This window comes from Heptranchias perlo, chromosome 1, assembly GCF_035084215.1.
Source record: "Heptranchias perlo isolate sHepPer1 chromosome 1, sHepPer1.hap1, whole genome shotgun sequence".
Lineage (NCBI taxonomy): Eukaryota > Metazoa > Chordata > Chondrichthyes > Hexanchiformes > Hexanchidae > Heptranchias > Heptranchias perlo.
Genome location: NC_090325.1, coordinates 1,273,014 through 1,290,289, shown reverse-complemented (window position 1 = coordinate 1,290,289; position 17,276 = coordinate 1,273,014). Strand labels below are relative to the sequence as shown.

At 44.0% G+C, this 17,276-nt stretch overlaps 1 protein-coding gene across 4 annotated transcripts in view; it reads left to right on the top strand.

Moving 5' to 3' along the window:
- mogs (mannosyl-oligosaccharide glucosidase) overlaps positions 1–13,940 on the top strand; it is a 127,958-nt gene extending 114,018 nt beyond the window's left edge. For all 4 annotated transcript variants that reach the window (XM_067978303.1, XM_067978250.1, XM_067978380.1 and 1 more), the window contains exon 5: positions 4,295–13,940. In XM_067978303.1, the coding sequence (XP_067834404.1) occupies positions 4,295–6,038 (1,744 nt within the window). In that variant the 3' untranslated portion in view covers positions 6,039–13,940. The remainder of the gene's footprint in view (positions 1–4,294) is intronic.
- Positions 13,941–17,276: the final 3,336 nt, after the last annotated feature.

Here is a 17,276-nt window from a genome sequence, read left to right as displayed (position 1 = left end):
TTGCAATTCTCCAGTCCTCTAGCACCACCCCCGTATCTAAGGATATCTGGAAGATTGTGGCCTGTACCGCCGCAATTTCCCCACTTACTTCCCTCAGTATCCTAGGGTGCATCCCATCCGGACCTGGTGATTTATCTATTTTAAGTACAGCTAGCCTATCTTCTTTCTCAATTTTGAGCTCATCCAGTATCTCAACTATATCTTCCTTTACTGAGACTCTGGCAGCATCATCTTCCTTGGTAAAGACAGATGCAAAGTACTCATTTAGTACCTTGGCCATGCCCACTGCCTCCATGAGTAGATCTCCTTTATCTCCGATAACCAATCCTGGCATGGGTGGAGGATTGGTTATCGAACAGGAAGCAGAGAGTTGGGATAAATGGTTCATTTTCGGACTGGCAACCAGTAACCAGTGGTGTTCCACAGGGATCGGTGCTGGGTCCCCAACTCTTTACAATCTATATTAACGATTTGGAGGAGGGGACCGAGTGCAACATATCAAAATTTGCAGATGATACAAAGATGGGAGGGAAAGTAGAGAGTGAGGAGGACATAAAAAACCTGCAAGGGGATATAGACAGGCTGGGTGAGTGGGCGGAGATTTGGCAGATGCAATATAATATTGGAAAATGTGAGGTTATGCACTTTGGCAGGAAAAATCAGAGAGCAAGTTATTTTCTTAATGGCGAGAGACTGGAAAGTACTGCAGTCCAAAGGGATCTGGGGGTCCTAGTGCAAGAAAATCAAAAAGTTGGTATGCAGGTGCAGCAGGTGATCAAGAAGGCCAACAGAATGTTGGCTTTTATTGCTAGGGGGATAGAATATAAAAACAAGGAGGTATTGCTGCAGTTATATAAGGTATTGGTGAGACCGCACCTGGAATACTGCATACAGTTTTGGTCTCCATACTTAAGAAAAGACATACTTGCTCTCGAGGCAGTACAAAGAAGGTTCACTCGGTTAATCCCGGGGATGAGGGGGCGGACATATGAGGAGTGGTTGAGTAGATTGGGACTCTACTCATTGGAGTTCAGAAGAATGAGAGGCGATCTTATTGAAACATATAAGATTGTGAAGGGTCTTGATCGGGTGGATGCAGTAAGGATGTTCCCAAAGATGGGTGAAACTAGAACTAGGGGGCATAATCTTAGAATAAGGGGCTGCTCTTTCAAAACTGAGATGAGGAGAAACTTCTTCACTCAGAGGGTGGTAGGTCTGTGGAATTTGCTGCCCCAGGAAGCTGTGGAAGCTACATCATTAGATAAATTTAAAACAGAAATAGACAGTTTCCTAGAAGTAAAGGGAATTAGGGGTTATGGGGAGCGGGCAGGAAATTGGACATGAAGCTGAGTTCGGATCGGTCAATGCCCTGTGGGTGGCGGAGAGGGCCCAGGGGCTATGTGGCCGGGTCCTGCTCCGACTTCTTGTGTTCTTTAGATTTGTGGTTGGGATCAGATCAGCCATGATCTTATTGAATGGCGGAGCAGGCTCGAGGGGCCGATTGGCCTACTCCTGCTCCAATTTCTTATGTTCTTATGGTCCCTAATCAGCCCCACCCCTCTTCTTACTACCCGTTTACTGTTTACATGCCTGTCGAAGACTTTTGTATTCCCTTTTATGTTGGCTGCCAGTCTATTCTCATACTCTCTCTTTGCCCCTCTTATTTCCTTTTTCACTTCCCCTCTGAACTTTCTATATTCTGCCTGGTTCTCACTTGTGTTATCAACCTGACATCTGTCATACGCCCCCTTTTTTCCATTTCATCTTACTCTTTATCTCATTTGTCATCCAGGGAGCTCTGGCTTTAGTTGCCCTACCTTTCCCCCTCGTGGGAATGTGCCTAGACTGTACCCGAACCATCTCCTCTTTAAAGGCTGCCCACTATTCAATTATAGTTTTGCCTGCCAATCTTTGATTCCAATTTATCCGGGTCAGATCTGTTCTCAACCCACTGAAGTTGGCCCTCTTCCAATTGAGTATTTTTACTTGAGAGTGGTCAGAGTCTTTTCCATAGCTAGTCTGAACCTTATGATACTATGATCGCAGCACCCTAAATGCAATGCCATCGTTGGGCCAGAAACGTACTGGTCGAGAAAGTTATCTTGAACACATTTCAAAAATTCCTCCCCTTTGCCCCTTATATTATTGTTACCCCATTTATATTAGGATAGTTGAAGACCCCCATTATCACTACACTATGGCTTATGCACCTCTCTAATTTCCCTGCAAATTTGTTCCTCTATATTCTTCCCACTAGTTGGTGGCCTATAGAATACACCCAGTTGTGTAATGGCACCTCTATTGTTCCTTAACTCTAACCAAATAGATTCTGTCCTTGACCCCTCCAGGACATCCTCTCTCTCCAGTACTGCAATATTCTCCTTAATCAATACTGCCACCCCCCCCTCCCTTTCTTTCCTTCCCTATCTTTCCTGAACACCTTGTATCCAGGAATATTTAATACCCAATCCTGCCCTTTTTTGATCCAGGTCTCCATTATCACCACAACATCAAATTCCCATGTGGCTATTTGCACCTGCAGCTCACCAACCTTGTTTAACACGCTTCATGCATTTACACACATGTACTGCAAACCAGTCTTAGACTTTCTTGTACACGCTCTTGGTCTGACCCCACCTAATACCTTACTATTTCTTACTCTAGGGCTATCCTTCTCTCCTGATCCTTTGTGCCCCTTATTTCCCCTTTTCAATGCTACATCTTGGTGCCCATCCCCCTGCCAAATTAGTTCCCCCCCCCACACAGCACTTGCGAACCTCCCTACAAGGACATTGGTTCCAGATCCATTGAGGTGCAACCCGTCCGGCCTGTACAGGTCCCACCTTCCCCAGAACTGGTCCCGATGTCCCAGGAATCTAAAGCCCTCCCTCCTACACCATCTCTCCAGCCACACATTCATCTGCTCTATCCTCCTATTTCTGTACTCGCTAGCAGGAATCACCGAGAGTAATCCGGAGATTACTACCTTTGAGATCCTGCTTCTTAATCTCTTTCTTAACTCCTTAAACTCTGCCTGCAGGACCTCATCCCTCTTTCTACCTATGTCGTTGGTACTGATATGGACCACGACCTCCAGCTGTTCACCCTCCCTCTCCAGAACATTCTTGGGGGCGGGAACATCTGGAGGTCGTGGACATGTGTATATTCACATTATTTATGGAGCCAGTACACGAGTAGGTGTACATTTACATATATTTATGGAGGCATTATACATATATGTCTACCTTCACATATATTTATGGAGCTATTATACCTGTAGGTGTACGGTAACATTATGGAGCGATTGTCACTACATTCTTGAGTGAGGTCACTGTGTTCAGGTGTATAATAACACACTTATGAGAGTGAACAATTCCAGACCTAGTTTAAGGAATCATTGCGTATGCTGACTGCACAGTGTCTGCAAAGGAGTGTATTGCCACATCAGGTTGCTTGAACTAGGAACAGTTAATGTTGCGAGGCCAAGTTGGCTTGTTAGCCTCTAGACTCAGGTTGGAGGGGGGTGTTATTTAGCCTTGGGGTGTTTGGGAGAGGCCCTGCATATTGGTGGTCAGAAATCCTATAACTCTGAGGGAGTTGTACTGAGGGAATCTGTCTGATGTTTGCGGAGAAATTGTTCACACTGAATCTCCCCAACTAACTTTCCTTCAGCTTTAGAGTAATACCTCTAGGGAAAATTGTCACGTGCAAGCCCAGGATTTTGAGAGGCTGAGGCTTTCAAGTAAAAAAAATCTAAATTTTTCTGAGTTGCACGTGAGCTAAGATAGTTGTGTTTTTTTTTTAAGTTTCAGCTATTTAAAAAGTGAATCCAGACTGCAATGGTTAAGATGCATGTGATATCCTACCATTTTTAATATTTAACTTTGGGGTGCCTTTTTCCATTAGTTTTTCCCCTCTGTGTTTTCTCTGGACTGCACACTGCCTGTTGATAAGAGGCAATGTGCAGGCCATGAAAACACAAAGGGGAAAATCTGGTGGAAACATACTGTAACAGCAGCCATACAACAATTCTACCTCCTGTGAGGAGCTGTGTAACCTTTCATCAGAATCTCTTCCCCACCTCCCTCTGTTGTGATCGGGAGCTCAGTGAAGAGGGAATATCGAAGAGGCTTTTCATCACTCTGTAGTGGTGCCAAACCCTCATCTCACAACTGCAGTAAAACTGGCTGATAGTAAAAGCTGCAGAACGCTCCCCATTTTAACTTTGCACGCTCAAGTTTATCTGTTGCACCTTCTCATCTTCCTGTTTTCTTTTTGCTTTCATTTTTAACAGTTACAACTATCTAAAGACACCCTGTCCAAGTTTGGAGATGATGACAGACATTGTGAAAAATAGCTTGAATGGCCGTTTTCTGTACAGCTCATCGTCTGCTGACAGGCGGTACTACATCGGTGTGGACAGTTACAGACCTCCACCCAAGCAAAGTGGGACCACCGAGGAAGGCAACTTTTTGGTTCATCAAGTGACTGTGCAGATTCCCTTTGAGGTTGAAGTCCTCTTTGAGTCTGAAAGTTTCAAAGATCGACCCAATCATTTTGCTGGGGAGGTCTTCACAAATGAGCTGGAGAGGTGGAAACAATCATTTGATGAAAAATTTGATACCATTTTCCAATTGTCAGATAAGGGCTTTCCCCCTCAGCAAATTAAATTTGCTAAAGCTGTTTTCAGTAATACAATTGGTGGGATGGGCTATTTTTACGGTCAGTCATATGTTCAGTCCAAATACAATGAGTACCCATTACCTTACCTGGAGGGCCCGCTGTACACTGCAGTTCCATCCCGCTCATTCTTTCCCCGAGGATTTCTCTGGGATGAAGGGTTCCATCAACTTCTGATCAGTAAATGGGACCCATCTATTAGTAAAGAAGTGATTGGACACTGGTTAGATATGATGAATATAGAAGGTTGGATACCTAGAGAGCAAATTCTGGACAATGAAGCACGTAGTAAAGTGCCATCAGAATTTATTGTACAGAGAAATGAAAATGCCAATCCCCCTACACTCTTCCTGACATTACAGAAACTGATTGAAGATTTAAATGGGCGATTGTCTGAAAAAGACAAGTCTTACCTGAAGAGACTCTTTCCACGTTTGAAGACTTGGTACGATTGGTACAATACAACCCAAGTTGGGGCCCTACCGTCAACCTATCGTTGGAGGGGTCGTGACACTGACACCAACCTTTTCCTCAATCCAAAAACTCTGACATCTGGGCTTGATGATTACCCACGAGCATCTCACCCTTCTGAGGATGAACGTCATGTAGATCTTCGCTGCTGGATGACATTGGCGTCAAAGATCATAGCAGATATTGCAAAAATCCTCAGAGTACCACATCAAGACTATCAGAGCATGTATGAAAAACTGAGCGACAACTCTTTGCTTGAAGAACTACACTGGTGTGACGATCTGAAGGCATTCAGTGATTATGGCAATCATACTCAGTCCATCATTCTAGAGCGAGAGAAGATCTATGTGCCACCTGGTCAGCCTCGACAGCATGTCCAACCTGCCAGGCTTGTCCGTTCTGTTCGGAAACAACCAAAGCCTCAGTATGTGAACGCTTTTGGCTACGTAAGTCTGTTCCCGTTCCTGCTTCAAATTCTGCAACCTGATTCTCCAAAACTTGAACATATCTTAAAGGATATGAGGGATGATGAGAAACTCTGGACCTCTTACGGCCTACGCTCACTTTCAAAATCTAGCCCCCTCTATTTGAAACGGAACACAGAATATGACCCACCTTACTGGCGTGGGCCCATTTGGATTAACATGAACTACCTTGTAGTTCGGGCACTGCACTACTATTCCACTCAAAGCGGACCTTACCAAGAAATGGCAGCTACATTATACCAGGAGCTGAGGACTAACCTCATATCAAATATGTATAAGCAATTTGTACAGACGGGTTACTTGTGGGAGCAATATAATGATAGTACTGGCAGAGGGCAGGGTAGTCACCCCTTTACTGGTTGGTCTTCCCTGATCGTTCTAATAATGGCAGAGCAATATTAATGCTCTCACCAGCATCATCCTCTATAACGGTTTAGGGCTGTGCCTAGGGATTATTTTGTGATTGAATAATTCATTATTTCAATAACTGAATCTTTCAATACATGAAATAATTCTGGTTAAACTTCCCTGCAGCGTATTCTATAATAATGGGTGAGAAATTCAACATGATTGCGTGCATTTTATGGGTGTAAAGTGGGCACAACTTTGACAAATTTGGCAGTGCAACAGCCTGTGCCCGATCAGCGCATGTGTTTGGACAACTGCTAAGTTTGTCAAGGCCTTTTTAGGCTGCCCTGGTGGCTGCCTGAAGCAGGCATTAGGCCCCCTAAATATGTCAATGAGGAGCCTAATGTCTGTGCAAGGACCCCTTGGAGATATTGGCCAGCAGCTCCTCTCTCTCTTTCTCCCCCACCCCCCCCACAAAAAAAAAAACTGGGATTTTCCCCAGGGGCCGCTCACGTTCAGCCCATAATTTTCCCCCTCCCCCCTTGATGGCGAGTCACATTCCATGCAGCCCCACCTAGGTGAGCCACCTCTGGAGGCATGAAGGGCACCAGCAGTTGCCCCAATTATTACAGTGAGGCCCAATTCCTGTTGAATTTCGCTCATTCCCAGTTTTCTATCTTTTAAGAGTGAACCCAACTTGAATTGCTAATGGCATACTTAATTTATAATTAATGGATTTCTTATTAAAGTTATAGTTAAAAGGTTTAATATCCTGGCTGCCTTTTTCTTCACTGATGAGTGTTTGGCTGAGTGTCAGTCACATTCTTCAGAGAATGTGTTCAACTCATGACCTATAGAAAGAGGCAGAGCTCTGACTGATGTATTTGAAAGAGTAAATTGATAATCCAGCAAAAGGTTTTAATGGAGGACCTGCTAATTCTGCCACTGTTATGCTCTGTTTAACAGACTGAAAGTAGCTAATGTTTCTTGCAATGCTACCAGAATCTTAATGGCTGGACCAATATGTACCACAATAACTGGTTTTTAGGAAGACTGTTAATTGAGAGTTTGAAATCTGTCCTGTTTTAAGTAATGGCACAGCCCTTCCATAGGATGATATGAAATCCCACCAGACTCCGAGGTTTCACATGTATGTTTGTAGTGCAGGTTTTCTCATTTTGTGTGACATTTTGTAAATAAATTGATGTGTCAAGTGTAAGAAATCAGTTAGTGGCAACTTCAAAACAAGTGGTCAAGATCACAAGATATCCACCTACATCACAAAGCTATCTGTAGGATATGTTGAGGATACACTGATCACAGACATTATTTATCAACTGAACCATATTGGGTAAGTTCTGATGACCTCAGATAAAGTTTTATTTTTATAAGACTGACCATTTCTATTGGATTTTCCTTACAGAATGTGTATGTTATAACAGCACTCTGAGAATGGCATGAAATCTATTTGCTTCTGGAGTGTAACTGTTGTGTGGGACTTAGGAGGCCATTCAGCCCCTTGAGCCTGTTCTGTCATTGAATTAGATCATGGCTGATCTATACCTCAACTCCATTTATCTGCCTTTGTTCCATATCCCTTGATATCCTTACCTAACAAAAATCTATCAATCTCATTGAAAGATTCAACTGACCCCAGCATCACAGCCTTTTGGAGGAGAGAGTTCCAAATTTCCACCTTTGTTTGAAGAAGTGCTTCCTGATTTCACTCCTGAATGACCTGGCTCTAATTTTAAGATTGTGCCCCCTTGTGCTGGACTCCCCACCAGATGAAATAGTTTCTTTGTATCTACCCTATTGAATCCCTTTATCCTTTTAAACACCTTGATTAGATTACCCCTCAACCTTTTATATTCAATGGAATACAAACCTAGTCTACGCAACCTGACTTCATAATTTAACCCTTTAAGCCCCAGTATCATTCTGGTGAATCTGGGCTGTACCCCCACCAAGACCAATATATAACCTTCCTGAGGTGCGGTGCCCAGAGCTGAATGCAGTGCTCCAGATGTGGTCTAACCAGAGCTCTGTACAGCTGTAATATAACTTCCACCCCTTTGTATTCCAGCCCTCGAGATAAAGGCCAACATTTCATCAACCTTTTTGATTACTTTTGGTGATTTGTGTATCTGGACATGCAAATCTCTTTGCTCCTCCAGTTTCTAGTCGCTCGCCATCTAGAAAATATTCTGTTGTTTTTCTCTGATCCAAAGTGGGTGACCTCACACTTCCCCACATTGAACTCCATTTGCCACAGTTTTGCCCACTTCCTTAATCTATCACTGTCCCTTTGCAACTTTCTGCTCCCATTTACACAACTTAATGTGCCTCCTAACTTAGTGTCATCTGCAAACTTGGATATACACCTCTTTATTCCTTCATCCAAGTCATTAATATATATGGTGAAAAGCTGAGACCCCAATACAGATCCCTGGGGAACACACTAGTCACATCCTGCCATTCAGAAAACATTCCCTTTATCCCCACTCTCTGTGTTCAACCTCGCAATTAATTACCAACCCAGGTCACAAGTTACCTCCAATTTTGTGCGCTCTCGTTTTTGTTAATCTGTTGTGTGGAACCTTATCAGATTCTTCTGGAAGTCTATATACACGTCAATAGAAACTGCCCTGTCCATCATGTTAGTGATCTCAAAAAATATTCAACTAGATTAGTCAGACATGACCGACCCTTCACAAATCCATGCTGACTCTCTGATCGGCTTATACTTGTTTAAAGGCTCAGTCACTCTATTCATGATGATAGATTCCAGCAAGTTCCCTTCAACAGCCGTTAGACTAACAGGTCTTTAATTTCCTGGTTTCTCCCTCCCTTCTTAAATAATGGAGCGACATTTGCAATTTTCCAATCCAAGGGCACAATTCCTGAATCAAGAGAGTTTTGGAAGATTATGACTAAAGCATCTGCAATTTCCTCCCCTACTTCTTTTAATGCCCTGAGGTGGAAACCATTAGGTCCTGGATATTTGTCTATCTTAAGTCCTATTATTTTCTCCATTACCATTTTATTACTTGTATTAAATCCACTAAGTTCCCCCTGACTTATTTTTAGGTTTCCTTGTACCACAGGTATTTTGTCCTCTTCCTCCACTTTGAAAATGGATTAAAAAGTCCTCATTTAACAAGTCTGCCATTTCCTCATTATCCATTATAGTCTCGTCTGCACCGTAGACTTTAATGGGCCCACATTCCCCTTTACCACTTCCTTTTTTTATTCGTTCATGGGATGTGGGCGTCGCTGGCAACGCCAGCATTTATTACCCATCCCTAATTGCCCTTGAGAAGGTGGTGGTGAGCCGCCTTCTTGAACCGCTGCATGGGGTGCCAATCAAGCGGGCTGCTTTGTCCTGGATGGTGTTGAGCTTCTTGAGTGTTGTTGGAGCTGCACTCATCCAGTCAAGTGGACAGTATTCCATCACACTCCTGACTTGTGCCTTGGTGGAAAGGCTTTGGGGAGTCAGGAGGTGAGTCACTTGCCTCAGAATACTCAGCCTCTGACCTGCTCTTGTAGCCACAGTATTTATGTGGCTGGTCCAGTTAAGTTTCTGGTCAATGGTGACCCCCAGGATGTTGATGGTGGGGGATTCGGCAATGGTAATGCCATTGAATGTCAAGGGGAGGTGGTTAGGTCATTGTCTGGCGCAAATGTTACTTGCCACTTATGAGCCCAAGCCTGGATGTTGTCCAGGTCTTGCTGCATGCGGGCACGCACTGCTTCATTATCTGAGGGGTTGCGAATGGAACTGAACGCTGTGCAATCATCAGCGAACATCCCCATTTCTGACCTTATGATGGAGGGAAGGTCATTGATTAAGCAGCTGAAGATCGTAGGGCCGAGGACACTGCCCTGAGGAGCTCCTTCAGCAATGCCCTGGGGCTGAGATGATTGGCCTCCAACAACCACAACCGTCTTCCTTTGTGCTAGGTATGACTCCAGCCACTGGAGAGTTTTCCCCCTGATTCCCATTGACTTCAATTTTACTGGGGCTCCTTGGTGCCACACTCGGTCAAATGCTGCCTTGATGTCAAGGGCAGTCACTCTCACCTCACCTCTGGAATTCAGCTCTTTGTCCATGTTTGGACCAAGGCTGTAATGAGGTCTGGAGCCAAGTGGTCCTGGTGGAAACCAAACTGAGCATCGGTGAGCAGGTTATTGGTGAGTAAGTGCCACTTGATAGCACTGTCGACAACACCGATTCAGCAAAACCATCTGCTCGTTAACATAGTCCCACCCCCATGCAAAAGTACAGCTCACACAAATTTCCTGAATTTACGCCAATTCTAAACTGGCTGTAAATTTATGCCTAAAATTGTACGTGCAACAGGACCTAAAGTCATATTTCTGGTGGTTTTTTTTAACTTTCTCCTCACTGAGATGTACAATGTATTTTCTGTATATGAATGCATCTTTATTGCATCAGAATGATTGGCATTAAAAATTGAAAAACTTGCGCAATTGCATTTACTTAAACATGCTGCTTCTAATGTGCATAAATGATGGTTTGAGGGCTTCAAACTTTAATTTTCATGCATATTAGTAAGAGCAATCCAATTAGTCCCATTCCCCCGCTCTTTCCCCTTAGCCCTGCAAATCTTTTCCCTTCAAGTAATTATCCAGTTCCTTTTTGAAAGCCACGATTGAATCTGCTTCCACCACCCTTTCAGGTTGTTTATTCCAGATCCTAACTACTCGCTGTGTTTTTAAAAAAAAGGTTTTCCTCATGTCGCCTTTGATTCTTTTACCAATCACCTTATGTCTATGTCCTCTTGTTTTCGACTCTTCCGCCAATGGGAACAGTATCTCTTTATTTACTTTATCCAAACCTTTCATGATTTTGAACACTTCTATCAAATCTCTCAACCTTCTCTGCCCTAAATTGTGGTGCCCAAAACTGGACACAATACTCCAGCTGTGGCCGAACCAGTGTTTTATAAAGGTTCAACATAACTTCGTTGCTTTTGTACTCTATGCCTCTATTTATAAAGCACAGGATCTCGTATGCTTTTTTTTACTGCTTTCTCAACCTGCCCTGCTGCCTTCAAAGATTTGTGCACATATACCCCCAGGTCTCTCTGTTCCTGCATCCCCTTTAGTATTGCACCCTTTGGTTTATATTGCCTCTCCTCGTTCTTCCTGCCAAAATGTATCATTTCACACTTCTCTGCGTTAAATTTCATCTGCCACATGTCCGCCCATGCCACCAGCCTGTCTACATCCTCTTGAAGTCTATCACCATCCTCCACTACACTTCCAAGTTTTGTGTCATCTGCAAATTTTGAAATTGTGCCCTGTACACCCAAGTCCAAGTCATTAATATATATCAAGAAAAGCAGTGGTCCCAGCACTGACCCCTGGTGAACACCGCTGTATACCTCCATCCAGGCTGAAAAACAACCGTTCACCATTACTCTCTCCTGCCACTTAGCCAATTCTGTATCCATGCTGCCACTGTCCCTTTTATTCCATGGGCTTCAATTTTGCTGACAAGCCTATTCGGCATTTTATCAAACGCTTTTTGAAAATCCATATACACCACATCAACTGCATTGCCCTCATCAACCCTCTCTATTACCCATCAAAAAACTCTAAGAAGTTAGTTAAACACGATTTGCCTTTTAACAAATCTGTGCTGGCTTTCCTTTATTTCTCCAAGTGACTGTTAATTCTGTCCTGGATTATCATTTCTAAAAGCTTCCCCACCACCGAAGTTAAACTGGCCTATAGTTGCTGGGATTATCCTTACACCCTTTTTTGAACAAGGGTGTAACATTTGCAATTCTCCAGCCCTCTGGCACCACCCCCGTATCTACGGATGTTTGGAAGATTACGGCCAGTACCTCTGCAATTTCCACCCTTACTTCCCTCAGCAACCTAGGATGCAACCCATCCGGACCGGATATCTGTCCCTTTTACAGATTTCTGATTGTGCTATTTTAGTGCAATGCCCGTAATGTTGTAAATGTTCAGTATTTTGGGCGTGTGCTTTATTGATCTGTGCTGGAATGACGCTGCTTTGTATTCTTTGTAATGGACAAGAGCTGGAAGCAGATTATCTGCTTGCACTTTTTGTTGGGCTTTGTTCTGTGCAGAGATCTAGAAAATTTGAAATAACCACACAAAAGAAGAGGAAAATTACAGTTCATTTTATGAAGAATTTTGAAATGTCTTTAGCTCAGTGTTGTCCAATAGAAATTGCTGTGTAGCCAAACCTGGTGGCAACGACACCATTTTAGCCACATCCACCAATTTTAGTAGAATACAGGTAAAAGTACTTTACGTGTATATTTACATAACAAACACCTACCACCCTTCAGTAACCAAGGAAGTAAAACAGACACAATGATTTAAAAAAACACTTGCACACTCTGCTTTTTACCATTTTACCAACAAATGCACAATTAGCCATATATGGAATCCCAATTGGCCACATGGCTAGTGGCTAACATATTGGACAATACTGCTTTAGTTCACATCTCAATAGATTACTTTTGAAACAATGTTATACCTGTTTTTTTAAATTTCTGATTAAGGACTAAAGGGGCTCATTATTACTTCCAAATTATGTAATTAAAAGGAGTCTTGTCTGTGTATGTTGGCAGCTTTAAAACGGGATAGAGCTCAGTAACTTAATACAACACTTTGTGTTGTAGCTGTCACATCCGCTATAGGTGTGCATATGTTTTCAGCTTGCCAATATTGTGTTTTGAGAATTAAATTAATGTCTTGCATGCATCTACAATCAGTGATATAGTGCCTATCCGGCTTGTGATATATAGCAGCAGACAAGCATGTTACACCTTTTCAGGCTCTGACTTTCTGTTCACTCCTGGTTGTCTGTCTAGTGTAATTCTGTGCATTTTGCTTGTTAGCAAATGTTTACTGCCTGACCCATGGTGGAGGTGTACCTTGCTAACAGATACAGTATGGATTGGTGTGAAAGTACTCAAAACAGTTAAAGGCAAACTCTCACCTGGTTCACTTAAAAATGCAATCCTGTGCCTCTGTGGTATAGAAATCCAACTGAAATGTGTATAAAGTCACCATTAGCATAACCTTGACATGTGTACTGCGGTGCTAAAGCAGTTCAGCTGTATTTTTTAAAATAAGACAATGGAGCAGAGTTTGTTGATCAGTAATCTGCCAGCAATTTGTGATGTGTGTGGAGCATTAAGGAGAGTTCTGTTAGCAGTGATCAGATTGTTAAAAATGAGATTGTTTCAAGGGAAGTGATAAAGTGAACAAAGTATTTAATGACAATTGTGCCCATTGATATTTTTTATCTTTTTAAGGGGTATGAATCCCTACCACATGGACTGCAGCGGTTCAAGGAGGCGGCTCACCACCACCTTCTCAAGGGCAATTAGGGATGGGCAATAAATGCCGTCCTCGCCAGTGACGCCCACATCCCACGAACAAATTTTTTTTTAAAATTCTTGCGGCTGGGCAGATGTACTGTAGCCAAGCCTTTGTCAACACTTTCAACCAGCCACTAGGAAGTGATCAGCAGCAACTAAGGGACAGCCCATCCTGTGTTCAGTACCACAGCTAAGATCTACAACTGACTGGAGGGTGGATGAAACCAGTGCTCCATAGTCTGTATCATACATTACTCCTCCATTGCACTACACAACTACAAATATTTTGCTGCTTAAATCTGGGTATTTCCTTTGACCTAAACTTCTAAGAAGTTTTAAAGGAAGACTGGTGATCTGGATTTTTACTTTGAGTGCACTGTATTGTGGAGAAGCATTGTTTTGAACTGGGTTTCCAAGTACAGAAAGGATGACGACTGAGGGAGGTATGTTCTTTGGGCTGAGTCAGCAGTCTTACTCTGCATCTGCCTCATGCTGTCTGGTCTGGTAGTGTTTCATGCTGATAATGGGAGAAATTGTTCTCTTTCCCCTCAAACTGATGTAGCTCATCTTAATTACCATTTGGTTGCCGAGATGGAGAGGTGTGGGCTGTGCCCAGTGTGTACAAATCCTCCCTACTCTAACCTGTTATTGTTCTTTGTGCTTTGAACTGTTAAACATGGATGGAGTACAGGATATTCCACTCTGTTTAGCAATAGGAAGTGGGGGAAGGGGTACTTGCACTGATATCGTAGGTTATTCCCTACTTAGTATTCTACTGAATAAGGTGAGCCCAGTGAGACATCCTTTACAGGACTAGATGGTCACTATTTCACATGAAGCAATGTACCCCAACATGTTGTGGTTCATATTTAACATGGCTGTTGTTCTTCAACTCTGTTCACAAAATAGTGGTGCAATACACTGAGGTATCAATATGCAGTGATTCAAAGTGTATGTTCAATCTTCTGAAATTCCAGTCTCGTACATCAGCAGTGGGACGTGCTGTGCTGGGATAGGCTCCTGGCCACAGGCAGCAATCAGATTAAGCCATGCTACATTACTCTGTAGAATCTTTGAGCAGCTGGCTCAGAACTATGTTGGCAAGGTCACATTTGGCACTTGGACTAGGGGAAGCAGGGAAGAAAATGGAGGAATGCTTGCCTCCCTCTTCCCAGAAAAAAATCTCCACAGCTGCTCACGTGTGTGTGTTTACTAATTGCATATTGGTCATCTGTGGTGTACTTCCACTTGGTGCGATGATCTTAGCTAGTGTAGTGTAAGATTACGCATTTAGTTTAGGACATATCAGAATCTGTGATGGTGTGAAGAACAGATTGCTGAATTTTTTTCCATGATATTTGAATTTTGTATAAAATATGGTGCAATCAATTTCTGGTGGAAGTTTCTAAGAGAAAATATATTTTTACCCAAATTTTATTGTTACCTTCAATCTGGTTTCACAACGCCTATAATATTAAACCAAACTCTCAAAATAATGTTGTGCAATCTCGTGCTTAAACAAGTATGCACATACAGATACACGCTAAAGTTCCACTCACCAATTCATTGATTGATAGACTTTTGAAGGTATGGATAGTCTGATGGGGGGGCACCGATAATCTGGGGATTGTAGGGACTGACCGCCTGATGGCACCTGGTTCCATTCCGATTCAGTCGTAGCCAGAGAATCACATGCAACAACATCTCTTCTCGCTCCTGCAATGTTGCCTCTGGAATCCCCCCACCACCAAAGATCTAGCTACTGATTCCATCCCTCTCCCTGGCCACTGTCTGAGGCTAAACCAGACCGTTCGCAACCGTGGCATCCTGTATGACCCCGAGATGAGCTTCCGACCACATATCCGCTCTATCACAAGACGACCTACTTCCACCTCCGTAACATCGCCCATCTCCGCCCCGCCTCAGTTCATCTGCTGCTGAAACCCTTATCCATGCCTTTGTTACCTCTAGACTTGACTATTCCAATGCTCTCCTGGCCGGCCTCCTATCTTCCACCCTCCATAAACTTGAGCTCATGCCCGTATCCTTAATTGCACCAAGTCCCATACTCCCATCACCCCTGTGCTCACTGACCTACTGTGGCACCTGGTCTGGGAGAGCCTCGATTTTAAAACACTCATCCTTGTTTTCAAATCCCTCCATGGCCTCGCCCCTCCCTATCTCTGTAACCTTCTCCAGTCCTACAACCCTCCGAGATCTCGGCACTCCTCCAATTCTGGCCTCTTGCATATCCCTGATTTTAATCACTCCACCATTGGCGGCCGTGCCTTCAGCTGCCTAGGCCTTAAGCTCTGGAATTCCCTCCCTAAACCTCTCTGCCTCTCCTCCTTAAAACCTATCTCTTTGACCAAGCTTTTGGTCACCTGACCTAATATCTCCTTATGTGGCTTGGAGTCAAATTTTGTTTGATAATCACTGCTTTTTTTTTATTTGTTCATGGGATGTGGGCGTCGCTGGCAAGGCCAGTATTGATTGCCCATCCCTAATTGCCCTTGAGAAGGTGGTGGTGAGCCGCCTTCCTGAACTGCTGCAGTCTGTGTTGAAGGTTCTCCCACAATGCCGTTAGGTAGGGAGTTCCAGGATTTTGACCCAGCGACGATGAAGGAACAGCGATATATTTCCAAGTTGGGATGGTGTGTGACTGGGAGGGGAACGTGCAGGTGGTGTTGTTCCCATGTGCCTGCTATCCTTGTCCTTCTAGGTGGTAGAGGTCGTGGGTTTGGGAGGTGCTGTCGAAGAAGTCTTGGCGAGTTGCTGCAGTACATCCTACAGATGGTACACACTGCAGCTATGGTGCTTTGGTGGTGAAGGGAGTGAATGTTTGGGGTGGTGGATGGGGTGCCAATCAAACGGGCTGCTTTGTCCTGGATGGTGTTGAGCTTCTTGAGTGTTGTTGGAGCTGCACTCATCCAGGCAAGTGGAGAGTATTCCATCACACTGCTGACTTCTGCCTTGTAGATGGTGGAAAGGCTTTGGGGAGTCAGGAGGTAAGCAGAATACCCAACCTCCGACCTGCTCTTGTAGCCACAGTATTTATGTGGCTGGTCCAGTTTAGTTTCTGGTCAGTGGTGACCCCCAGGATGTCGATGGTGGGGGATTCGGTGATGGTAATGCCGTTGAATGTCAAGGGGAGGTGGTTAGACTCTCTTTTTGGAGATGGTCATTGCCTGGCACTTGTCTGGCGCAAATGTTACTTTCCACTTATCAGCCCAAGCCTGGATGTTGTCCAGGTCTTGCTGCATGCGGGCACGGACTGCTTCATTATCTGAGGGGTTGCGAATGGAACTGAACACTGTGCAATCATCAGCGAACATCCCCATTTCTGACCTTATGATGGAGGGAAGGTCATTGATGAAGCAGCTGAAGATGGTTGGGCCTAGAAGGAAGTCTTGCAGCAATGTCCTGGGGCTGAGATGATTGGCCTTCAACAACCACTACCATCTTCCTTTGTGCCAGGTATGACTTCAGCCACTGGAGAGTTTTCACCGATTCCCATTGACTTCAATTTTACAAGGGCTCCTTGGTGCCACACTCGGTCAAATGCTGCCTTGATATCAAGGGCAGTCACTCTCCCCTCACCTCTGGAGTTCAGCTCTTTTGTCCATGTTTGGACCAAGGCTGTAATGAGGTCTGGAGCCGAGTGGTACTGGCGGAACCCAAACTGAGCATCGGTGAGCAGGTTATTGGTGAGTAAGTGCCGCTTGATAGCACTGTCGATGACACCTTCCATCACTTTGCTGATGATTGAGAGTAGACTGATGGGGCGGTAATTGGTCAGATTGGATTTGTCCTGCTTTTTGTGGACAGGACATACCTGGGCAATTTTCCACATTGACAGGTAGATGCCAGTGTTGTAGCTGTACTGGAACAGCTTGGC